Source organism: Crinia signifera, chromosome 2 (genome assembly GCF_055691185.1).
Source record: "Crinia signifera chromosome 2, ASM5569118v1, whole genome shotgun sequence".
Classification (NCBI taxonomy): domain Eukaryota; kingdom Metazoa; phylum Chordata; class Amphibia; order Anura; family Myobatrachidae; genus Crinia; species Crinia signifera.
The window spans coordinates 153,975,767-154,002,866 of NC_139218.1; the positions used below are offsets into that span (position 1 = coordinate 153,975,767).

At 44.4% G+C, this 27,100-nt stretch overlaps 1 protein-coding gene across 1 annotated transcript in view; it reads left to right on the top strand.

Annotated features, from left to right (window-relative positions):
* Positions 1–26,452, top strand: part of LOC146060188 (uncharacterized) — an 83,515-nt gene extending 57,063 nt beyond the window's left edge. The window contains exon 8 of the mRNA XM_083173148.1: positions 26,037–26,452. Within this exon, the coding sequence (XP_083029274.1) occupies positions 26,037–26,207 (171 nt within the window). The 3' untranslated portion in view covers positions 26,208–26,452. The remainder of the gene's footprint in view (positions 1–26,036) is intronic.
* Positions 26,453–27,100: the final 648 nt, after the last annotated feature.

The window sequence follows — 27,100 nt, forward strand, 5'->3', positions numbered from 1 at the left end:
GGTATGAAAAGGTCGTAGGACGCGTACCGCGTGCCCCTCGCGGGCTCGCCACGCTTCGGGTTGACGTTGATCGTGGGGTGGCGTTAACAATTGGGGGGGCCATTTCACACTTCAGGGTGGCTATTTGGCCTCTGTGGGCCATTTAACATGGTTTCCTATGGAAAAATCGGGTCAATTGAGGCATTGAACAGGAAAATCGGGTCAATTGAGACATTTAACATTGTTCCCTATGGGAAATCGCGGGCATCGCGTCGGTCGCGTCGCACCCGATTTTTAGTGCATTCAATGGCCGCGATTTTTTTGCCTGCAATGCCCACGATCAAAATCGTGGGCGCCGTGCTAGGTAGAGAGTACCTTATTAATTTTTACTCTTAGACAGGAACAGTGTGAGGATTCTTTAAGAATCCTCACACAGAGCGCAGCAGGAGCTGACAGAAGCGCATCCTGTGCGCAGGGAGACACTGTCTGGTTTCCCTGCACATCGCTTTTGGCTTACGACGACTTGAGGCTTTCTGGGCCCGGGGGACCCCTGCACTTGCTCTCCATGGGGGAACGGGGTTCCCGCGATGGCGCCGCCATCTTGGACGGGTTTACAGGCTGGACTCCGGCAGGAGGGCACAGCCTTGTCACAGGAACTCAACTAGTGGGAGCTTCCAAGTGATCCCCATGCGAGGGGGAGGCACTAGGAAGAGGAGCAGGACACTACAGGAGCGGACCATAGGGGGCAGAAGGCACCAAAAAATGACAGGTACCCCGCTCTGGCAGGGACAATGGTCTCTTCCTGCACTCATGGTTTTGGCGCCTTTGGAAGCAGGGAGCTGCAGAGCTGAAGGTTTTCTCAGAGTGCACTACTTCTCATGGGCCACGTGATCCCCCGCTGACCAGAGGGTCCTCCAGCAGACAGCATAAGTACACAGCATACTTCTCTCAGTATTGTACGCCTGACATTTTTCAATGTGTTTGGTTATAAACATGACAAACAGGCATTCTGCTGGTTTAGGGGAGGGGACGGTGGCTTTATCTTGCTGCAAAATTTGTGAGCTTGATTTAACACCAGAACAGATAGCCAAAGGGGATATATGCCCGGTTTGCGAGGCTGGACCCAGTGCAGCACTTGCTCAAAGGAGGGAACAGCCAGAACCAGCATGGGCCTCGGCCCTGGGCAGGTCTGTCACTGCTTTAGTGCAGGTATTAAACAGGCAGAGAGATGAGTTGGTTTCTCCTACGGTCCCCATGGCAGCCATAAAACTGGGATATCTTCCCTCCTCCTAGTTTAGACAGGATCTTTTTCAGGTAACGCCCACCTTGGGTATATCAGGCTCCTCCTCCCATCCCTCTGTCTTTTTTTCCTGTCTCAGTTAGGCAGAGCAGGGTTTTTAATTTAGTTTCTAAGCGGGGTCACCTCTATTACAGCTGGAGCTTGTAGGGTGGCTCCCTGGGAAGAAGGATAGTATGTGAAGAGTGTGGTCTAGCGATTTCTGCCTCACATACTGGATATACCTGTCATATTCTGTCTAAAAATTTGTGGTCATTATGGTACCTGTAGTGCGCCAGCATGGCGGGCGTTGCCAGTGGTCTGTTGACGAGTATCGGTGTAGAGAGAAGCTGTCTAGAGACCTGTAGTGTCTGGGACAGTGGGGGCTGCAGCTGCGGCGTCTTCGGCAGAAGGGATGGAAGTGCGCGAAAGCCTTCACTTCCACCCAGTGCTGATGCGGTTGCGCAAACTAAACAGGTCCCCCGGAAACTCGGCTGGTGAATTTTAGTTCCGCTTGGCCATCCTAATACTGCAATTGCGGTAAGGATGGGGTTAAGGCGCCATATTTAAACCTGCATGTGCTAGCATGGCTGTCAGTCGATGCAGCTTTCTTCTGGACTTCAGGATGGAGCAGCCTTCTTCCCCAAGCCTGTTGATGCCCAGGAGAGGTAAACCCTTTGTTTTTATGGGCATTAGATTTTTTATTTCTAGCTTAGTTAGTAATAGCATTTCTTGGTTGTTTGTAGTGTGCCTTCTTCACCGGTTCCTAAAAAGAAGACCGCCAAGAAGAAATGCTTATCTTATACATGCATGGCCTGTGATAAGTTAATGCAGCTCAGAAATCAGCGTTTTGTCACCAATGTATGGAGTCTCAAGTTAAACTGACTAAACAGAATGAACAAACGGATGTATTGAAAAATGTAATGGAGCGGATGAAGACAATCCCAGACTCCTAAAAGGTCCAGGACTCTAGCAGAGTGTTCTCAGGAGGAAGAGAATCTCCCTGAAGAGGCTGATGTCCAGGTTGTTGATTCTGAAGAGGAATCAGGGGAGGTTGAAGAGCCTAGAGCGTTCAATTTAGAGCTTGTAGAAAGTTTATTAAGGAATATTTACAAAGTGATGAATTATAAAGAAGCTCTGTGTACCTCTGATGAAAACCCACTATTTGAAGATAGATCAAAGAATAGGGTGTTTCCTGTACATAAAGTAGTAAGGGAAATGATAACCAAGGAGTGGTCAAATGTGGATAAAAGAGCCGGATCGACTAACAGATTAGAGAAAATGTATCCATATAAAGATGAGTTCTTGAATTGGTGCCTGATTCCGAAAGTGGATGGGGCAGTGGCAGAGATTGTGTCCAAGACCACTATTCCTGTGAAGGACGGAGCAGCATTCCGTGACGCAATGGACAGAAAAATGGAGAATGCGCTGCGCAAGGTACATTCTACATCAGCTTCATCATTGAAGGCTAGCGTGGCAACCGCCTCAGTGACAAGAGCATTAAGATTATGGGCAACTAACTTGCATACAGATCTAGAAGATAATATTTCCAAGCAATATCTTCTAAGAAGTATTGAAGTAATGCAAAAAGGTATTGACTAACTTTTGTGCAGTCTCTTTGGATAGTCTCTTTGGCAGCAAAGAACATGGCTGCAGGAGTCACTGCTAGAAGGGCACTTTAGCTAAAGCCTTGATGTGCGGATGCTAGTTCCAAGAACAGATTGATTATGTTCCTGTTTGAAGGGTCTTACCTGTTTGGGTCTAAATTGGATACCATGATCCAAAAACTATCTGGAGGAAAATCAACCAGACTGCCTCAAGATAAAATAAATAAATTCCCTATCCCAACTTCCAGCAGGCAGAACTATAGGGATTATAAGGAAGCAAAGACTTACCGTCCTGGTCGCCCCTACTACAGACTGGGCAATCCGAACATGTCTAGAGAAGCCTTTCGCCAGTCCTTTTGGCGAGGAGCTAGATCATGACTATACATTGAATGTAGGGGCAAGACTTCAATATTCAGAGATCTGGAAGAAATATGTCTGAAAAGTGGGTGTTGAACATCATTCAAGATGGTTACAAGATAGGGAACTGTCAGGAATTCTATTGGGGCAGATTCATGTTATCAAGAACACCAACAGACAAAGAACAAGGAAAATTAATTTTCAGAAAATTCTTCAATTAAAGAAGATAGGAGCTATAGAAGAAGTTCCGGAAGATCAGAAGAAAGAGGGATTCTACTCTAACCTCTTCTTGGTCCTGTAACCACCTGTGTACTTTACCATCTTGGATCTGAGGGATCTCAAAATCTTGATAAAGACTTGAAAATTTCGAATGGAGACGTTAAAATCCATAGTCATGGGGATAAAGAGGCACGACTTCCTAGTGTCAATAGACTTGAGGGACGCCTATTACCATGTGGGAGTATATCCCAAATACAGAAAATTTCTAAGATTTGCAGTATTGGATCATCACTTGCAGTTTGCATGCTTGCCCTTCGGCCTCAACACCTCTCCCAGAGTCTTTACGAAGGTATTGATACTAATGGCAGAATTGAGGCAGAGAAATATCCAAATATGGCCTTATCTAGACGACCTGCTCATTGTAGGGGAAACTAGAGAAGTGGTTCAGCAAAATGTAGAAGCAACTATCAAATTCCTACAGTCATGGATGGATCATCAATGGAGAGAAGAGACAGTTACAACCGACTCAAGCTGTTCAGTTTCTGGGGGTACATATCGACACAGTAAGGTTCTCAATAGCTCTGTCTCCAGAAAGGTGTCTCAATATAGGTCTGCTGACAAGAACACTGTTACAGAGAAAAGTTTCAGCTGTCCTTGGTGTTGCAACTATTAGGAATGATGGCTTCATGCATCCATGTGATTCCGTGGGCACAACAGAACATGCGGACTCTACAATGGCAATTTCTCTCCTTCACAAAATGCTCCTACAACAATCATCAGTTGGTATCTTTAAAGCCCAAGACAAAAAGGTCTCTGATGTGGTGGACAGAAGGTCTAGATTCAAGATTTACCAGTCTGGAGTCTCCAGAGTATCTAGTCCTGACCACAGACGCAAGTCTAGTGGGTTGGGGGGCCCATATACTGGGAACATCAGTCCAAGGTGTATGGTCACTAGAAGACCGTCTCAAATCTTCAAATGCAAGTGAGTTATTGGTGGTTTGGTAGGCGATAAACTGTCTTATAAAGCTGGTGCAGAACTCTCACTTGAGAATCATGACAGACAACAGAACAGTAGTCTCATGTCAATCACCAGGGTGGCACCAGGTCCAGATTTCTGATGGAAGTCTCAAAGAATTGTGTTGGGCAGAGAAGAATCTATGGTCCATCTCAGCAATTTATATTCCAGGTCCAGAAAATGTGGTGGCGACCTTCTTAAGTCGCAAGGAAGTTCTCCCAGGAGAATGGGAACTGAACAGCGAAGTTTTCGAGATGATTGTGAAGAGGTTCCGAAGGCCGGAGAGAGATCTCATGGCTCAGTTTACCAACAAGGTGAAAGACTTTTACTCAAAATTCTATCACCCGCAAGCCCAAGCCTTGGATGCCCTTAATAAAATGGCGGTTCAATCTGGGTTATGTATTCCCACCTATCCCAATGATAGACAAAGTGCTAAAGAAGATAAGAGAAGACAAGGTGGTAGTTATAGCGATCTTGCCTTTCAGGCCCAGGAGGCCTTGATTCTCAACAGCACTCAGAATGTCATTACAGAAGCCATGGAGTCTACCATTCTGACCAGATCTACTGAGTCAGGGACCAATCTATCATCCAGATCCAAATATGTTCTCCTTAAGGGCATGGAAATTGAGCGGCAGATATTAGGGTGATACAATTTATCTCATCAAGTCACCTCTAAGATTCTGGAGGCTAGAAAGGTGTCTTCTCTAGCATACTATAAGACTTGGCTTAAATTCATTGCCTGGGGACAATTAAAGGACAAATTTCATGAGATTCCTACAACCACAGTTCTGCAATTTCTGTTTGACTGATTCGAAATGGGCCTGGCTAATGCAACAATTAAAGCTCAACTTTCTGCATGGTCTGTGTTACTTGATCATAGTCTGGCAGAGGAGAAGATGGTAAAGAGATGTTCAAGGGTAATGAAGAGAATCAGACCACCCATAAAATCTTTAGTTGCACCCTGTGACTTTAAACTTCTATCAGTTCTGTCAAAACAACCGTTCGAACCATTATCAGAGATAACCATGAAGTTCCTGTCTTGGAAGGTGGTCTTCCTGATCGCGATCACTTCGGCAATAAGAATTAGTGAACTGCAGGCCCTATGGATAGAACAACCTTACCTGGTAATATTTCCAGACAGAGTAGTCCTAAGGACAAATCCTGACTTTTTACCCAAGGTAATATCTTCATTTCACCTTAACCAAGATATTATATTACCAAATTTCTTTCCGAACCCTGTAAATGAAGAAGAGGGGACGTGGCAAATGCTGGATATGGTCCGAGCAATATCAATCTACTTGGAAAGAACAGCCATTCTTGGGAAAACAAAACATCTACTGGTGATTCCAGAAGGTCCAAGAAGGGGTTTGGGTCCAGCCAAACAAACCATTGCCAGATGGATCAGAGAAGTGATAGTCTATGCATACAAGCAAGAGAAGAAAGTACCCGCTATAATAAAGGCGCACGTTTTACCAGGGCAATCTCGACATCTTGGGCAAAGAAGACCAAAGCTTCGACGAAAGAAATCGGTCAGGCAGCTACATGGTCTTCGCTGCATACGTTTTCAAAGCATTATGCCCTTGTTTTGCCATCAGCCCACTTTGGGAGTCATGTTCTTGGAGAAGCTCTGTCAGTGAAGTAATACCCTTCAGAGAATAAATATTTATTTGCATATATCATGGTTCCCTCCCTTTATTAGTATGCTTGGGTATGTCCCAGTGTTATGGCTGCCATGGGGATCGTAGGAGAGAATTGCAAATTATACTCACCGATAATTCCTTTTCTTCCTAGAGATTCCCATTGCAGCCATTTGATTCCCTCCCAGATATGTGTTTTTCAGGAACCTTCAGAACGGAGACTTACGAAAGACAGAGGGATGGGAGGAGAAGCCTGATATACCCAAGGTGGGCGGTCCCTGAAAAAGATCCTGTCTAAACTAGGAGGAGGGAAGATATCCCAGTGTTATGGCTGCCATGGGATCTCTAGGAAGAAAAGGAATTATCGGTGAGTATAATTCGCAATTTTTGTCTTAGACCCTCATCTCCCTCACAGCATTCCCTTGGTTCCATTCCCTTAACACAGGGGGAACCAGCTTTTGTGCAGGTCATGCAGGACACTGCACAGAGCTTTCAAAAGTTTAGTGCTCTTATTGAACAGTTTTCTGGCCATGAGACTACTTCTAAACAGTCTGCGGATTTTCTCCCTAGCCAAAATGTGGATACTGAGGAGGGAGAATGTGAACAAGAACAGTATGGAGTTCAGTCAGAGGACATTGATAATTCAGCGCCTAGTATTGAGAATTTATTATTGGCATTAAAACAGGCATTACATTTATCTGTAGAGGATAAGTCGCCTGCTCAAGGGGTTTTCAAAAGGCAACGTAGAGCTGCAGTCACTCTTCCCTCTGAGGGAATGCAGGATTTATTAAGCGGAGCTTGGAAGACTCCTGACAAGAAACTTCTGATGCCTAAAAGGTTTTTGGGTTTATACCCCATGCCAGAGGAACACGTTAAGTTGTGGGAAAAAGTTCCTTTATTGGATGCGTCAGTAGCTAGACTTTCCTAAGCCACGCTTTTACCTGTTCAGGGTGGAACGGCGTTTAAGGATCCAGTTGATAAAAAAAAAAAACTGGAGGGCTGTTTAAAATCCACTTTTCAAGATGTAGGTCATGCTTCTGCATGGGTTTCCAAAGCTATGATTGCATGGGCAAGTGCGTTTGTGGGTGTTTACAAAATGACACAGAGGCTATGGCTTTGGCTGAAAAGCTAAAAGCAGCAGCGAGGCTGCTGTGAGGCTGGCGAGGAAGCAGTTAAGATGCTTTTGAATATTTCTGCTGTCTGTGTATGCCATGAGAGTTCTATGGCTAAAAGCATGGGAGGCTGAAAGTGAATCCAAAAAATCCTTAGAGGCTCTGGCCTTTAAGGGAGAGTTGTTATTTTGCTCAGAATTGGAAGCCATTATAAACAGGCCACAGGTGGTAAAAACACTTTTCTCCCTACATCAGGGACAAAACATACCACTCCAGGTTTGCGGCCTTTCGGACATCTAGGGGAGGTTTGTCCTCCAGAGGTAGTTCTCTCAGAGGTCGTTTTAATGCAGGAAGAGGAAAATCGACAGTCCCGTTTTGGATCCTTTTCAAAGAAACAGGCTTCAAAGGGGGAAGAGAAGTCAACACAATGACGGGGCGGAGACTCTCCACTCTGTAATCAGCCTCTTGCAGTACCGGGACGTTTGGGCCCTGTTGGACCAGGATCCTTGGGTCTTAAACAGTGTCCCAGGGCTACAGGATCAATTTGAAGGGCCCTTCTCCAAAAAGATTTTTACCTACCCCATTGCCCAGGGGTGCCAGACTGGGTCCCGACAGTCGGGATCCTGACAGGCATTTACCCGATGTCGGGATCCCGACTGTCAAAACACAGCCAGGTTCCAGACGGCCGTTGGCTATTTTCACCCGTGGGGGTTCATGGACCCCCATAGAGGGAGAATAGAATAGGTGGCTCGCATAGCGAGCCCGCAAGGGGCTTAGTTGCGCTCGCCATGCTGTCTGGGTCCGGCCGGTCGGGATACCGACGTCGGACCCCTGTACCACACCCATTGCCCCAGGGAAGCTCGCCTCAGAACTGCCCTTTTGGGGGCGGTGAACTCTCTCCTGGAGAAGGGCGTGATGGTTCCGGTACCTCAGGAGGAAAGAAAGTTGGGGTTCTACTCCATCCTTTTCTTAGTGCCCAAACCAGACAAATCATTCCGGCCAATTTTAAATCTGAAGTCCTTAAATCAACACCTGTGGGTGGACCATTTCAAGATGGAATCCCTGAGTTTCAAAACCCTACAATTTGCCCGGTTCCATTCTCAGACATTCCAGTGGAATGTTCGGTACGTTTCCTAGCACGGTCGTCCATTGCATACCATTCCATAAGGTATGCGATATTTGGAAAAATGACCCTTATTGTACAATTAAATATCGCATCGCATGCCAGGAAATGGCATGCAATGCGATTTTTTTATTGTACAACCCTGATGGGTGCTTACAATGGTAAATGCACCCCCATTGTCCACGCCACCCCCACTATCAACGCCAACTCGAAGCGTGCCGAGCGCAGCGAGCCCGAGTGGGGCGGCAGTACGCGTCCTCTGCTCTTTCCATAACCCCACTATCCACGTCGGCGTGGAGTTGATATTAGCACAGCGAGGGGACGCAGAATACATATTATACATATTCGTGTTCTACATATTCCCCTCGCGGGGGTTGCTGCGCTCGCCACACTATCTAAAATCCACTTTATGCCGACGTGGATAGTGTGGGTATGACTATCCCCATGGCGTTGAGAATGGGGGTGCATTTCACATTGTAAGCACCCATCAGGGTGCTTGTACAATTAAAAATCAGATCGCATCGCATGCCGCTATATTGCATGCAATGCGATAATGTACGATGGTATTCTTCTCTCCAGAAACAAGGACTTAACTACTTTGGACAAACATGGACTCGCTTCAGTGGGGTCGCTCTCTCCAATCCTGGGGATGGCAAGTGGTGACCATAGACGCCAGTCTATAGTGTTGGGGAGCTGTTGTTCTGGTCCTGAGGCTTTAGGGCTTGTGGTCCAGAGCAGAATCTGTTACCGATTGATGTATTGGAATTGCGGACAGTGTGGCAAACACGGTCACAGGCAGAGGACTGACTGAAGGGATTCCCACTCTGCATAGTCAGACAATGCTACTGCAGTAGCTTATTAAATCATCAAGGGGGGACACACAGCAAGATTTTAATGGCGGAAGTTTCCAAGATTTTCCAATGGGCAGAGAAGAATGTTCCGGCCATTTCTTCAGTATTCATCCCAAGATTAAAGAATGTGGAGGCGGATTTCCTGAGCAGAGTAAAACTTCTGGAATGGGCTTTACATCCCCAGGTTTTTTAAACAGATTGTAGCCCATTGGGGATTGCCAGAAGTGGGCCTGATGGCGTCCAGACACAACTGCCAGGTACCCAGATATTGCCCGAGGACCAGGGATCCTGTGGCGTGGATGGTGGATGCCATGACAGTGCACTGGAACTTCAAACTGGCTTGCATCTTCCCGCCGTGCCAGAGTGCTAAAGAGTGAAAACACAGGGAATACCGGTAGTATTGATAGCACCGGATTGGCCAAAGAGGTCCTGGTTTTCCAGCATTCAGAAGTTGTCGAAACAGTCATGGCGTCTTCCTCTAAGACCAGATTTACTGCAGCAAGGTCCATTTTATCATTACCTAGCTTGTCTCAGTTTGACGGCCTGGTTTTTGAGACCTCCATTTTAAAGAAGGGGCTCTCGGAGGCAGTTATTTCTACTATGATAAATGCTAGGAAACCAGTTTATTAAAAAAATTACTATAGGGTTTGGAAGATTTATATTCGGTGGTGTGAACAGCAGAAGGTCCACATTTTTACAGGTTCAAGATTTCCAGAATTCTGAAATTCCTACAGGTTGGTTTCTCGTCCGGACTGAGTCTTCAGTCTTTAAAAGTCCAGATTTCGGCTTTATCCATTTATTTCCCGAAAAGAGTAACATTGCTACTAGAGGTACAGATGTTTCTTCAGGGAGTGATTCGGCTGAAGCCTCCCTATAAGCATCCTGTAGCACCAGGGGATTTGTCTTTGGTGCTGGCAGTTTTACAAAAAAACTCCTTTCGAGCCTTTACTATTGGCTGATTTAAAATTCCTTACTTGGAAGTTGATATTTTTGTTGGCCATCGGCGAGGCGGGTATCTGAATTGGGAGCATTATCTTCTAAGACTCAATTTTTGTTTTTTCATGATGATAGGGCTGTGCTTAGAACAGTCCCCAAGTTTTTACCTAAGGTGGTTTCTTCATTTCATTTAAACCAGGAGATTGTGATTCCAGTGTTTTTAATCCTCTGGAAGAGACAAGGACAAGGGACAAATTGGATGTGGTGCGTGCCTTGCGCATGTATGTGGACAGAGTGAAAGATATCCTTAAAACGGATACAATGCTCAGAAGATAGGTTGGCCTGCTTCTAAACAGACTATTGCGTGATGGTTGAGGTCCGCTATTGCTTTTGCCTATACGACTGTTGGCAGACTAGTGTCCTCGAGGATCAATGCTCACACCACCAGGTCTGTTGCTGCTTCTTGGGCAGTGCGGCATGGAGCTTCAGCGGAGCAAGTTTGCAGGGCTGCCACTTACTCATCTGTTCACACATTTACCACATTTTATAGGTTCCATGAGTTCGCGTCAGAGGACGTATCATTCAGGCGAGCAGTGATGAGAACTGCAGACCTAAGCGTACCCTCCTAAAGGACTAGCTCTTGAACGTCCCAAGGTGAAGCTGCGTCACCAGGACAGATGAAAGAGAAAGTTTTTTTTGTAAGAACTTACCGTCAGAATCCCTTTCTATGATTCTGTCCTGGTGACGCAGCAATTCCTCCCTTACGCTCAGTAAGTATTGCCGTTATTCATGATTGTCATGTTAAAATGGTTGTTAAAACAAAATGTGCATATATGTTCAGGCGTTGTAATGAGTTCTGTATCCTAGTGTGCTCTAAAAGTTGAACTGCGGATTCTGGGATGCAGAAGGGAAGAGCCTGTTTCAGAAAGTTTAGCATAGGTGCCTGGTTCCGTTGGACCCTTCCTACATCCCAAGGTGAAGCTGCGTCACCAGGACAGAATCAGAGAAAGGTATTCAAATGGTAAGTTCTTACAAAAATCTCTTTTTTGAAAATACTGGCTGGTCATTTATTGGTGGAGAATTCTGATAGGCCGCTGATGAGCGAATTCTGTCAGCCAATAAATGGCCTGCCGGTCTTTTCAAAATATAGTTGCACGTTCAGCAGCCGCTTCCTGATCTGCCAATAGCTCTACTAGTTCCCATCCTCTGCAGGTCCCCCACCACTGACTGCCCAGCCACCGCAGGGACCCCGCTGCTGGACACACCTGGGATAAGACACAATACATTTTGGGTAAGCACCCCTGATGTGCCAGTGATAGGTCCAATATGACAAATTAATGTGCAGCCCGTCCGACCACCCCACTCCAACCCCATGTGCACAGGACTGCGCATGGGGTTGTTGGGGGATGTCAAATACATCCAATTTGGCCTGATTTCTCGGCCTGATCCGCCAAATCGAACTAGTGTATGGGTACCTTTTTAGACTAGCCTATTTAGAGGGTTGTTTGGTGCACTTAATAGATGTGCAGTAAAATTCATAATAAATTTAATTCTTTCCTGAAGTATAACTAACTTAACAAACGTGTTTTCTGAACTAAAGACACATATATGTAAACCAAAATAAAATAAAGCCCTTCAAACCTGGGTAGAGGTACAATACATCGACTTGATGTGTTGAGGGATCTCAACTCAAAGTATAGAGTATTATCTACACCCTAAACCACAACCTTGAAAACAGCTTTCTGACTGTGTTGGTCCCCAGCATGCTGCCAAACCCGCTCTGGCCTGTTGCATAGACTCCCAGACTTTGGAAGGTGTATTTTGGTATCGGATCTTTTAATTCAGTGGTTCTTAACCTCGGCCTTCAGGGACCCCCAACAGTGCATGTTTTGCAGGTCTTCTCACAAAATCACAGGTGAAATAATTAGCTCCACCTGTGATATTTTAAGATGTGCCAGTGAGTAATTAGTGTATCTGTGGGGTGACCTGGAAAACGTGCACCGTTGGGGGTCCCTGAGGACTGAGGTTGAGGACCACTGCTTTAAATCATGAAAATTGCATGGTGGGCATCTATGGCTCGTACTTTATTTTTTCCAGGTCATCCCAACATGCTTAAGACCTTGGGAATTAAGGCCATCTGTTATTTTTGTCAAGTTCCTTTGTCAAGCGGGTATCACAGGCCACGCTTTCCATCACGTCCCGTCATCTCTCCTGTTCTGGTGTCCCCCTCGTCCGACCGTCTGCTGGTTTCTGCGGCACAACCCAGTGTCTGCAGCGATACATGTTACCAAGGACTCCGTGGTTCCGGAGGAGCTGTTTGCCGTGGGTAACGTGTTATATCATGTGGTAATCAGTCCACAGCGTTTTAATTCATGGTACGAGCAATTGTGTTTTATACCTGGAGTGTTTTTACTCTTTATTAAATACTCATTGATTTGCACTATGAGGCGCACCTCTCTCTCCTGTTTATTCTAGATCAGGCATGTCCAACGTTGGCCCTCCAGATGTTTTGAAACTACACATCCCAGCATACTTTGCCACAGTTTTGCTATTAGAGAATGCCAAAACTATTGCAAAGCATGCTGGGATGTGTAGTTTCAAAACATCTGGAGGGCCAACGTTGGACATGCCTGTTCTAGATATTTGTTTCATCCTGACCCTGGATGCCCCCCCTAAGAGAGGTTGCTGAAGTTCACTAACCTGGACTTGGTGCACAAAAACGGTCATCCTTGCTAAAGTTTGACTTTGGACTTTCTAATTGACATTTTGGACTCTAATTAACAGCGCTGCTCACACTTGTCATTTATTTATTTATATTTATATATATATATATATTTATGTCCAATGGACCGGCACTCCGTAAACGAGATATAATATAACCTGGTTGCCTTCCTCCAGTTCTGTGTAGAGCTGTATTGATAAGGGGAAGATGAGGCGGCATTCCAAGGATTTAAGAAGAGACTGACACGGCTGTGTTCTGCTTCCTAAAGCTTGGAAGCAGAACACAGCCGTGTCAGTCTCTTCTTAAAGCCTTGGAGTGCCGCCTCATCTTCCCCATATAGCACTCGTAGCCAAATAATCTTCAGAAGAAGAAGAAATTCCAACAGGAATGAAACGTTATTACGACTTTTGACTCCGTTTGATTATTTGGCTACGAGTGCCGCACATTGCACATACTACCAATCCCCCTTTCAGTGAGGGCACCGGGCGCAGCAATATTTCGGGAGTGAGTGCCGGACCAGACAGGAAACCGGTTTAAAGCAACGTTTCAATGTCTTTATTTAGACATTTTCATCAGGCTAACAAAACAAAAGTGACATACCTTTATACACCCCTGTGCTCACCAGTCAGCTTGTGGGCGCACAGAGACTGACGTCATCCTGCTGACAGATCATGCAACCATCACCATAGTAACCCGTTACCATAGTGACACATCAATGCAATACAACAAGTGAAACAATACAGTACATAAATATGCAAGTTGAAGGAGGTGGTCACGGAACAAGAACATTAAGTCAGAAGTTACACCGTAAGAGTTACTGTTAATGAATGGATCATGTGACAACTTTCTATCAGTCACTAGGTGTAAGCACACTGGATGGAAACATACATACACACAGCCAGAGTGGTATCTATGGTTCAAAGTAATGAAAGGATGAAATAATGCGGATGGTGTAACATAAGTCATTTTCTAGAAAGGCAGCTGATACCCAGGTGTTCATTTAAGCCCTTGGGAGATAAGGTATCCAACCGAAAGATCCACCTCGTTTCACATTTTAGTAGACAGACCGCGATTGCCACCTCTGATGTTCGGTGGCACGTGATCAATCATTCGGTACCTAAGTGATGGCAAAGAATGTTTAAATGTTACAAAATGTTTGGGTACAGGTAGATCACATTTGCCGCCTGCGAGCGCTTGCCTAATGGTCGACCTGTGGGTGGTAATGCGTTCTTTAAATGATCTCTCTGTTTTGCCTATGTAAGATAGGCCGCAGGGGCAAATTAATTGATATACCACGAACTTGGATTCACAGCTCAAGGTATGTCTGATAGTGAATTTGGTACCTTGTCGGGGGTGGTAAAACACATTGCCAGGTATCATGCGGTACCTTGTTGGGGGTGGTAAAACACATTGCCAGGTATCATGCAAGTGCACACTGTGCAGGTGCATCTTATGCAACCCCTGGGTTTGGATTTTGCGGGCGCATTGAATTGCGTGAAGTCAGTTTTCACTAACATATCACGTAGGTTAGGAGCTCGCTGGTAGCAGGCCAGTAAGCGGGTGTCAGGGATGTTGATTTCTTTATCGCTTTGGATTATTGGCCATAAACTCTTAGAGATTTTATTGACAGGGCTAGCTGTCGTGAATGTAGTAACCCAGGGGATCATCTGGGGTTCTTGTTTCTGAGTTTTAGGTCACAGAAGCTGTTCTCGAGTGAGGCTAGAGGCTCTCTTGCCGCCAAGAGATCTTTCCAACCATAGCCTCTTGCTGCAAATCTGTTTAATAAAGCATCAATCTGAAGTTCAGATTCAACTGGGTCGGACACAATACGCTTAATGCGTATGATTTGCGAGTACGGCAAACCTTTTTTGAGGCTGGCTGGATGCGCACTGTTGCCGTGCAAAAGGTTATTTCTATCAGTCTCTTTCTGATAGAGACCAGTCTCGATTTTACCATTATGCAGGTGTAATGTCACGTCAAGAAAATTTATGCTATACAGGTCACACGTCATGGTCAGTTTGACAGGGCTGTCACTGCGGTTATGTGCATCAATGTGTTCTTTGAAGTCATCAATAGGACCTGCCCAGATGAGCAGGTCGTCAATAAAGCGACGATACAGCAAAATTCTGGCACACAAGTTGGCTACATCAAAGAATAATTTTTGTTCAATTGCAAACATGTAAATGTTTGCATATGCCGGAGCGGCATTAGAGCCCATTGAACAGCCGTTCACTTGGAGCCAGAATTTGCCATTGTGCACAAAATAGTTTTTTTTATCAAAACAAATTGCAACAAGGACACCAAAAAGTCAATGGGGGGACCAACATAGTCATTTTGGGCCGCCAGAAACACCTTAACCGCTTCAATGCCATCACCATGTGGAATAATGGTGTATAAGCTTTTAACATCCAGGGTAATGAGCCAAGTCTCACCCTCAAGTACAGGCAATGTTCTTACCGCTTGTAGTAATGTGGTAGTGTCCAGCAGGTAACGGGGGTGGCGAAAAATGTACGGTTGCAGGATAGCGTCAATAAAGACAGATGATAGTTGGGACAATGATTGTCGGGCTGCAATGATTGGACGTCCAGGGGGGTCAACAAGGGATTTATGAATTTTAGGAATGCTGTAGATGACAGGAACTGATGGGAACTTAGGAATTAAGGCGTCACTGAGAGATGGGTCAATCTTTTTGTCAAGAACAGCAGTTAGAAGTAGACTCTGTAGTTTCTGGTAAATGGGGGGTCGGATCTCTGGGGAGTAGTTGGTAAGTATGTTGATCCGATAATTGTACATCCAATTCCGCTTTGTATTTGGCGAAGTCCATCACGACCAAAGCACCGCCTTTGTCAGCCGGTCGGAATATTAAATTGTGGTTATCAGCTAATTTTTTTAGGGTTATGCGCTCCGCAGCAGACCGATTAGAATGTTGTATGGGCTGGGTTGAGAGTTCTTTATCAACCTGCGTGCCCAATAGCCGCATAAAGGTTTTAATGGAGGGGTTCATTGACTGAGGTTCAAAGTTGGAGCGAGGTTGGAGTTTACGTAGTTGAGGAGTAGTGAGCTGAAAAATTGTCAGATTTTTACTTATAATTGGCCGATTTCAATCGGATGCGCTCTCCCGCGGATCTTTTGATAAATCTGGGGGGGGGGGGGGTATTCAATAACTTTCAGACCGTGAGCATCATGGTTTGAAATGTCAATTCAACAATCTGTATTCAATCAATCAGCTTGGATTGTCGAAATCCTCATGGATTTCACAATCCAGGTGCTGTTTTCTTCCCTCCCGATTCTACTTTTTAGAATGTCAAATCTAACAGGCTTCATTGTGGTTGGATATGGCCACATTGAATATCTCAAAGCATGGTAAAGTATAGAAGCTGTAATTGTATTTAAATAAAAACCTTGATCTGGTCCTTGTAGATCTTCAGAAAAACATTCTTTGAGCAAGCTTGAATGCCAAGCAATTATTTTCTTGCACATATTTACAGTGCCAGTTCTAATGTCCCCAGTATAAAAAGAAATACATTCTGGAAACTATAGTTTTTGGAATAAATATTGATAAGGGATACTCTACGTGTGTGGAAAAAAAATGCTTTTAAAGGTGAACAATTACCAACACACGTTACTAAGCATCTAGGGAAACGGTTAACATTGGCTATGAAACCTAGTTTAAAACAGGGTGCATGAGAGAATGTGACCACAATAAGACTAATTAAAAAATTAATCTAATAATATACACTAAACATCGGCACTTACGTATGTGTGTATTCCCGGCTCAATAAACAAGTTCTATACTTTAGAAATACAAGTCAATTGTCCCATCTGACAGCATATATATATATATCTATCTATCTATCTCTCTAGAAACAACAAGAAAAGGAGCGCTCCATAGTGCAATATCGTTTGAAAATTTATTATAATAAAATGGCTTTTGACAAGCATAAAAGCAATGGGTAACGTACCCTTACTGACGGTTGACACAACCGCAGTGTTTCACAGCATGGATTTTGTGATTAACACAATGGTGGAGAGGTTACACTCACGGTGGTCCAACACAGCAGATCGACGCTAGGCCACGCCCCAACGCGTTTCGTCATGACGAAACGCGTTGGGGCGTGGCCTAGCGTCGATCTGCTGTGTTGGACCACCGTGAGTGTAACCTCTCCACCATTGTGTTAATCACAAAATCCATGCTGTGAAACACTGCGGTTGTGTCAACCGTCAGTAAGGGTACGTTACCCATTGCTTTTATGCTTGTCAAAAGCCATTTTATTATAATAAATTTTCAAACGATATTGCACTATGGAGCGCTCCTTTTCTTGTTGTTTCTAGATTGATTGACCCTCAGAATCCGGGTGTGTTGACAGGAGCTGCCGGTTGTTATTACAGACCAAAGTGCAGGAGTCTAGGATTTGGACTTGGGTTCAAATTAACCCTATTGGAATTGGACTACTGTGGGACTTGCGCACTTATTCTCTGTATATATGTGTATATATATATATATATATATATATATATATGTGTATATATATATATATATATATATATCCGAAAAACCCAACCGCGCCTCACAAAGAGGAAGGCAGCACCTCTGAGGGGCCCCCTGTTAGACAGGACCCAGGGTTTAGAGATAGAGAAAATGGGGTATCAGAGTGCGCCAATTAAATTGCATATACAACAGTATTGTTGAACAAACAGTAGTTAGAAGCAGAATCATAAAATAATTTTTTAATCAGGAATCTTCCAAGAGATGATACAGGCCCAACGCGTTTCGTCAACAGATTGACTTCATCAGGGGCATTGGAAGCAGAGCAGTACAAAGCAATTTCACACTATATAATTTTCATTGTTTCATTAAAAAACATACAGCAGAAGTTTTCATGCGAAGGGTAAAACCGGAAATGGTTTACGCACTAGGGATCAGCAACATTGATAAAGCATCGCAATCCAATGGTATCCAAAGTTAAAACGCAATTTCAGGGGGAGGGTAAGTGTCCCCAGTATATAGTAATAGCAGAGCAGAACGGAAGTGAACTCCTGGGATTCAGCATTTTGGATCCCAGGAGTTCACTTCCGTTCTGCTCTGCTATTACTATATACTGGGGACAGTTACCCTCCCCCTGAAATTGCGTTTTAACTTTGGATACCATTGGATTGCGATGCTTTATCAATGTTGCTGATCCCTAGTGCGTAAACCATTTCCGGTTTTACCCTTCGCATGAAAACTTCTGCTGTATGTTTTTTAATCAAACAATGAAAATTATATAGTGTGAAATTGCTTTGTACTGCTCTGCTTCCAATGCCCCTGATGAAGTCAATCTGTTGACGAAACGCGTTGGGCCTGTATCATCTCTTGGAAGATTCCTGATTAAAAAATTATTTTATGATTCTGCTTCTAACTACTGTTTGTTCAACAATACTGTTGTATATGCAATTTAATTGGCGCACTCTGATACCCCATTTTCTCTATATATATATATATATATATATATATATATATTACAATTTCTAAATGATTTTAAGACTTGGCGATAATGCTCTGATCATTTGATTTATTTTATTTACAGGCAGATCAAATCACAGAATAAGCTATACATAATATATATCCATCTTTCTCTTTCGTCCAGTCCGGTGACACAGCTCACGATGGGATGTAGGAGGGTCCGCCAGGAGCCAGGCACCTATGCTTCTAATTTCTTTGGGAGCAGGCTCCTCTCTACTGCATCCCATAATGCTTCAGTTAGTTTTAGTTGCCCACAGGAGTGGATGCTATGCTTCGCAGCTGCGTTTTTTTCTTTGGATTTTTGAAGATAGTTAGGTTTTTATTATTTTATTAATGCACTAGCTTAAGAGTATGTTTTTCCAGTGTGTTACTTCAGCTTGAAGTTCACACACACTGAGAGCGCAGCAGAGGCTGACAGAAGCGCGTCCTGTCAGCTCTCTGTGTGGGGAGGGACATTTTTTATTCCCTCTGCAGTGCTTAGTCTCTCTCTGAGTTAGAGGCTTTCCTGGGCCCGGGGGTGTCCTAACCGGCTCCTTACAGAAGGGGATCTTGGGGGATGGACCCTCAGCGATGGCGCTCGCCATCTTGAAGGGTTTAGAGACGGAAATCCCGCCAGGGAGTTGAAGTCTCACAGGAGTCCGGCGTTGCCCGACGACGCCCGACGACTCCATTGTGGTCCCTTTGAAGGGAGATACAAGGAGGTAAGGAGAGACAACAGCGGGAGCGGCTGAAGGGGAGGAAACGCCATATGGGCTAGCCTCCCCGCTGATGCAGCGACTTGGTCTCTTCCTGCACTGTGTGTTGGCGCCTTTTCCCCATGCTGCGGAGCTGACGGGGTGGATTTCTACACAGACTCCAGTCTCTTCTGGCAAGCGTTTCCCTCGCTGATCGCTGATAGGTATACAGCACAAGATAAGTACACTGATACATTGCTCTGTGCGGTGCCTGTCATTTTGCATTGTGTATAACATGGCTGAGGGGTTTACTTCTGCTGCTGTGGAGGACATGTTTGTTTACTGCAAAAAGTGTAAGGCTAAATTTACATGTGAACATGAGGATCAGGGGGATTTATGCCAGTCCTGTGAGGCTGTTCCCAGTGGGTCACACGCCCCCAGAACGGAGATGGCTGAACCTGCTTGGGCTTTGGCGTTGGGCAGATCTATGAATGCTCTTACAGAGGCTTTGAATAGGCAGAAGAATTCCTTGTTAGGGTCTCCTGGCCACTTTACCTCTTCTCAGGTTTCTGGGGGGGTCAGTTACCCTGGCTCATTTTGCTGCAAGCTATGCAGGAAAATGCTCAGGGGGTTCATAAAATGACTGCCTTAATGGCAGATGAGTGTGCTTAGGCACCCTGTCTCTACACCACCCATTTTGCAGGATTTGGATGATGATGGTGTGTGTGAGGAGAACTGGAGTTGGGACATGAGTGATGAGGCTGAGGTCTTAGCTTCAGGCATTGAGGATTTGATTGTGGCTGTAAAACAGACTCTGAATCTTGCAGAGGAAGGAAGGACTCCTGTCTCGTGTTTTTAAAAAGTCGCAGGGACCCTGTGTGTTTCCCCTCTGAGGGAATGACTTCTCTTTTGAATGAAGCAGGAAAGTCTCCTGATAAAAGGCTATTGATGGCTAAAAGGTATGCTAATATGTACCCTATGCCGGAGGAACATAGCAAATTATGGGAAAGCCCCATTTGTGGATGCATCAGTTGCTAGGCTGTCTAAATCCACTGTTACCTGTCCAGGGGGTTGCTGCCTTTTAAAGACCCAGTGGACAAAAAGGTGGAAGGTTGCTTGAAAGATATTTTTGAAGGCGTGGGATATACTTTGAGGCCTATTATTGCTTCTGCTTGGGTTACTAAAGCAATGATCAAGTGGTCAGAGGAGCGAAGTAGTCTGCTCCACCAAAATTCTGAGGCTTTTATACTGGCAGAAAAGTTGAGATGTGCTGCAGAGTATGTTTGTGAGGCCGGTGAGGAAGGAGCTAAAATGGCGTCCAGAGTGTCGATCACCTCTGTTACTGCTAGAAGGGCTCTTTGGCTTAAAGTGTGGGAAGCTGATAGCGAGTCTAAAAGGCAAGTTTTCAAGGGACTTCTTAAAGTGGAGTTAGTGTTTGGCTCAGAGCTGGAAGCCATCATTAAGCAGGCGACAGGGGGTAAGAGTACATTCCTCCCCACTACTTCCAAGAGTTCACGCTCCAAGTTTGGAGTCTTCAAACAGTCCTTTCGGCCGTCCTTTCGGGGCGGAGCGTCCTTTCGGGGCAGATTTCGGTCCAACAGAGGAAAGTCTTCCAAGTCGTGGTTTGGGGCCTTTACAAAAAAAGCATGCAGCGAAAACTGATAAGTCCTCTGCATGACTGGATGGGGCTCCCTGTTCTGGGCTCAGAGTGGGGGGGGGGGGCTCCTGCATTTTCGGGACAGATGGAGGGAATCCATAGTAGATCCTTGGGTCCTTTCCATCATTTTCGATGGTTACCAGATAAATCTGAGGCATTCCACCCAAGAGATTTCTTCCTACACCCTTGCCTCGGACTGCTTCACTGAGGTCCGCGCTTCTAGGGGCAGCCTTGTCCCTCAAGGAGAAGAGTAGTGATTCCGGTGCCTCATGAGGAAAGAAAACAGGGGTTTTATTTGATCCTCTTCCTAGTCCCCAAGCCAGATGAGTCTTTCAGGCCTATTCTAAATTTAAAATCTTTAAATCTTCACTTGTGGGTAGATCATTTTCGCATGGAGTCCATGCGTTCTGTGCTTCTGAGCATAGAGCCGGGGGAGTTTCTGGCATCTGTAGATATTGAGGATGCATACCTCCATGTGCCCATTTACAAAGATCACCAATCCCTTCTCAGGTTTTCAATTGGAGAAAACCATTGGCTATTCCAAGCCCTGCCGTTTGGTTTGGCAACGGCTCTGAGTATTCACGAAAGTGATAGCGGTCATGGCTGCAGCTCTCCATCTAAAGGGAATAGTAATTATTCCTTCTCTGGACGACCTTTTATTCAAGGCGGAGTCGGTGGGAAAACTTCAGGAACACCTGAGCATTGCGATGCAGTTCTTGCAAGATCAGGGTTGGGTGCTAAACCTTCCCAAGTCGCATTTAACACCCACTCTGAGTCTTCAATTCCTCGGGGTAATCCTTGACACACAATGCCAGTACGAGTTCAATCCGACAATGCCATGACAGTGGCATACTTAAACCATCAGGGCAGAACTCGCAGCAAGATGGCAATGGCAGAGATTGTGAGTATTTTCACCTTGGCGGAAGTGCAGGTGCCAGCACTGTCAGCCGTGTTCATTCCGGGGATCCGGAATGTGGAGGTGGACTATCTCACCAGGGCTGATCTGCTGGAGGGGGAATGGTCACTTCATCGGGAAGTTTTCCAGAATATTGTGGACCGCTGGGGACTGCCAGGCATAGATCTTATGGCGTCCAGGAGCAATTGTCAGGTGCCATGGTTTTGCTCTCGATCGAGGGATCCGTCGGCTTGGGCAGTGGATGCCATGACAATTCCTTGGTGTTTCAGCCTGGTCTACGTTTCCAATGATCTCGGGTGTTGAAGAGGATAAAGAACCAGAGAGTACCAGCCATACTGATTGCACCAGATTGTCCCAGGAGGTCATGGTACTCAGACATACTGAGATTATCGACGGAATCGTGGCGACTTCCTCTTCGGCCGCACTTACTAAGTAAAGGACCGTTCCTACACCTTGACCTAGCTCGGCTCAATTTGACGGCGTGGCTTATGAGTCGTCCTCCTTATTGAGAAAGAAAGGTTTTTCAGAGGCGGTTATCCAGACCATGTTGAAGGGCCATAGGGTGTGGAAGATCTACATCAGGTGGTGTAAACGGCAGAAAGTTCATACATCCAGGTTCATACAGCGAGGCTACTTGAGTTCCTACAGGATGGCCTTTCGTCTGGTCTAAGCTTACAATCTTTGAAAGGGCAGATTTCGGCACTATCCATTTTTTTTCAAAAGAAGGTAGCTCTATTGCCAAAGGTGCAGACCTTTTTTGCAGAGCGTGACCAGGATTAAGCCTCCTTACAGGCAGCCGGTTGCACCGTGGGACTTTTCCCTTGTTTTATCTATGCTGCAGAAGCCTCCTTTTGAGCCGGAGATCAGCGGATCTCAAATGTTTCTTGGAAACTTACCTTTTTATTGGCCATTGCTTCGGCTAGGCGTGTGTCGAGTTGGGTGCCTTGTCCTGCAAGTCACAGTTTTTGATTTTTCATGATAGGGCTGTGCTAAGAACAGTACCTAAATTTCTACCTAAGATAGTATCCTCATTTAATTTAAATCAGGACATTGTTCATCTGTTTTTTTTCCCCGCCTGAGGGAACGAGGAATAGGGACAGTTTGAAAAAGTTGGATGTGGTTCGCGCATTGCGAATCTATGTAAATAGGGTGAAGGATATTCGCAAATCTGATTTGCTGCTGGTTTTGTACGATGTACATAAGATTGGGTGGCCTGCTTCAAAGCAGACGATTGCTCGTTGGTTGAGATCAACTATTGCTTTTGCCTACTGTAGGGCAAGTAGGCCTGTTCCATATCGCATAAATGCCCATACTACGAGGTCAGTGGCGTCTTCGTGGGTGGTGCGTCATTAGGCCACAGTGGAACAGCTATGCAGGGCAGCCACCTGGTCCTCTGTTCACACCTTTACAAAATTCTGCAGGTTTCATGAGTTTGCGTCGGAGGACGCTTCATTTGGACGGGCAGTGATGAGAACTGGCAGTCTGAGCGTACCCTCCCAAAGGACCGGCTCGTCAACGTCCCATTGTGTCGCCGGACTGGATGAAAGAGAAAAGGGGATTTTTGTAAGAACTTACCGTTCGGACTGGACTCTGAGAAAGGGGTTCGAACGGTAAGTTCTTACAAAAATCCTCTTATCTACACCAGTAGTGATTTGGATGCCAACAAACTCTTATATTAAGAGTACTCTTAAAAGTTAATGGATCCAGTGAAGCAGAAGAGATGTTATCCAGACTCGTGTTTTAAGAAGTTCTTTGACAAGACAGCAGAAATTCAAAAATTCTACAATTGTTTCAAAAGTGCATGATGCAGGTAACCCAACACCTTTCGTCTGACAGACTTCATCAGGGGTAATTGTTCTTCAAAGGAGAGAATTCTATAAAAGGTAGATAGATAGATAGATGGATGGATATCTCTATCCTCGCCAGCTAGGTTGTCTGGAAAATGTGAGCTGTTGGTAGCTCTCGGGGACTGGATTTGGCTACCACTGGACTAAATGCATTGGGTTACCTGTATAATGCATTTCTTACAGAATGCCTTGCTGTTTGATAAGATGGCACAAATTCAAAGAACTTCTTAATAAAAACAAGTTATGGATAACATCACTTCTGCTTTTCTGGATCAATGAACATTTATTATAAGTTTAAATATGACTTTTAACCCTTTTTTAATGCCAAGGGAATTTGTCAAAATAGGAGTGACAATTGGCAAGCAAGCATTTGTATCAATCATAATGACCTTATAGTGTTCCTTCTAGGAACAGGGGCGGGCAGGGCACCTCTGCACGGGGGCGAACCGGGCCCGCCAGCATCGCTGTTCTGGGCTGTCCCGGGCGCCGACGTCACAAAAGGGGCGTGTCCGTGCAGTGACTAAAAGGGGCGGGCCTGGCCACCGTCAAGAAAAGGAGCAGGCCCAGCCGCCGACACTGAAGGGGGTGTGCCTGGCCGCCCCGAAGGCTCTGCACTGCCGCGGAAGCGCCGGGCATCGTTATCTAGTGGGTCGCCGGGCTTCCCCAGTGCCACCGTAGGAGTAGGAGGCAGGCTGTTTTAGCAGGGCGCTGCCAGAGGGGCAGGGTGCAGCGCCCCGCTAAAACAGGTTAGCGGGAACACTAACCTTATATAAAGAATATAAAAAAAATAATTTGCACAACAATTTAAATTTTTATATAACAAATGAGACCCTGGTATTTTTAGTGGATATTTTCCGCATCTCACAGATTTTGTCGCTTAAAGGATTAATATGAGTAATCACTACTGTTGTATGTATGTATCCTGTTCCTGGCCTTCAGGGAAAGTTAGTGTGCAGACAGCCTCTACTAATTTATCATCTCTAGTGCGTTCAGGAATATTGGTTTACTGTATTTTATATGGAATTATATTGTATGCTTCCTTATAGAACATGAAACCGTTTACAGACTTATGCAAGAATACAATTTGTTTGCAATTTTTAGTTACCTTCCTTCTGCATTCGTGTTCCAATGGTATGCTCTCTGGCTTACAGCAATGTAAATATTACAATGTAAATAGTTTCTACGCTTTGTTGCTGTCCAGACTCTAATTGGTGCGCACATATATTTATAGTAAATACTTCTTTATTTGATGAATTCATGTTCAAAAACGATATTGTTCTCCATGGCTGAGTTGAAGGAACTAAAGTTACAGGCTTCCATTACTGTGCTAGCTGTCTCTATAATCTCCACTTGTAATATCAGTTAATGTCCAACATTGCTAGTTACCAGATATGCTGCTAACAATTTCCTATATTGTTATCCAAAGGTATTAATCTCTTTAAATAAACTTCCAGTATCGTGGCAGCTACTGTTCTATTGTATAGCTGTCTAAACATTGCTCAGAGCTTGGATTACGCTAGATGGGATCTGAGCAGTACCAGCATAAACAGATGTTAATGGATGCAATAGGAGATCCTGAAAGATAAGTGATATTGGGGCAAATGTATGATTATGGATTTAACGTTTATAAACTACCGGGTCCCGCTCCTCCCCCATAACGAGGAAAAGCAGGCACAGGCAAAATTCAAATGTGTCAACCCCCTGTAGCCATTAAGGAGAGCTATTTCCGGTCTCCACGGCTCTCCTTATCGGCTCCCCTGGCAGCACTGCACATGCGCATTTAATAAAAACCCTTTTATTTTAATAGATATGTGTAGATAACGAAAGAGAAAAAATCAAAAAACCCCTAACAAGTAGTGCTAGCAGATCCTCTGTTAGACAGTTCCCATAAATATAAATTAGAGCAAGAGGGGGGATCTCTGAGGGCACTTGTGATATTCAAATTGACAACCAAATAATATCAATAAAGAAATATGAAAATTAGTCATTACAAATGTATTGTTAAAATTCAACATGTGACCACTTTAAGTGTCCTTGCATGTAGACAATGGTCACACACAAGCCTTATGAATAGACCGCTGTATGTACATCAAAAAGATAGTGGAAACCAACACTATTCTTCAAACATGACTTCATCAGGGGTAGTAATACAGAACACAATACAGCTTTTGCTTCGTGCAGGCTTACTAGTTTGTGTGTGTGTATTTGTGTGTTTGTGTACCCTGCTTTACAATCTAAATTTGTTCTTACGGATTACCTTTGTTGCCAAATTGCACTGATTTGTTCAGGTGTGTGGGGAATGTTTGGAGGATGTGATCTATAGGCGTATGTGCTGGTACTTGCAGGTTCAGCTATGATCCATGTTTGTGGTAAAGGGTGTTTTTTAACTTAAGTATATTTCCTCACCAAACATCAATTGTATATTACAAAAATATTATGTTAACAGATCAATGCAGTTTCAGCTGCAAAATTACTGAAAACGTTGTCCATGTTAAATGATGGTGTGTGTGGCTTAAATGCAGATTTTTAGAAAGAGGTGGTTTGTTATGCATTCTCTGCTGTATAGTATAAACATGACTACTTATTACATTGGTTTCTTCTACAGTCCTATTCTCAGCTTGTGGGAATCTATGAAGAAGACTTCAGTGACGATGACGACATTGATCTCATGCATTGTGCTCTCACTCTTCACCTTATTGAAGATCACTTTGAAATGGGCTTAAGCTTTCCTGAGGATGTTGAGATACTACTGGGCGAGTGTAGTGACTCAGAATAATAACCTTGTACATAGTCATATACATTTCTTCTAGTGGCGTAACATGCAGCCCTTGAAAGCCAAAGGATAAGTTTGCTCCTGTTCCCTGAGTTTATCCAAGTTAGTGCTTTTTACAGCAGGCATGTGTGAAGACCCATTGGAGGGAAATGTGTAATCGTTACACTTTGAACGTTGTTTGAACATGTTAAAATATGTTTTAAAAAGTTGTTTAAGTGCATGTTGAATAAAGAATTGTTTTTTGCTTATTTGCATGATGCCATTTTTGTTCATGTAAAGGACATGGGGGGGAGAGATATGGAATCAATGATTGTGGGTAATTACTGGTGAGGTACTCATTCATCCTCCATAGGCTGGCGTGAGCCTGTGATTGTTTCTCCAGCAGGTGTAAAACATCCTCAAGCAAACCCATTTTTAGTCAAAAACAGGGCTTGTCTAATGAAAACACATAGGTTTCACTGGACATGTGTGTTTTCTAGACTTTGATTTTCAGGTAATCTAATAGGATCTCCTGAGAAAACAGCAAAAAAGTGCAAAGGTAACGTTTTTACTCTTAAAGTTACTTCTGTAATTGCATTAATTTTGTTTTCTCCAGTATTTTTTATAATTTTATATTTTTTATAACTAGATCAAGAAGTTTTATCTTCAATTGTTCAAAAGTGGAAAATATACAGTAAGTGGCAACATTAACTTGTTAGCGCTGTTTGTGAAAAGTACAAAAACCTTTAATTTACCTAAAATTGCATAATTTGTTACTTGACAGACATTACACACAAAAAATCCTCAATCTAAATAGATCATTTACAATCTGGGCAGACTTTTTTAAATTGCTGCAAATGTCATTTCTGACCTCTTTATTTTGAACACCTAGAAAAGATTTGTTTTCCTTTAGTATG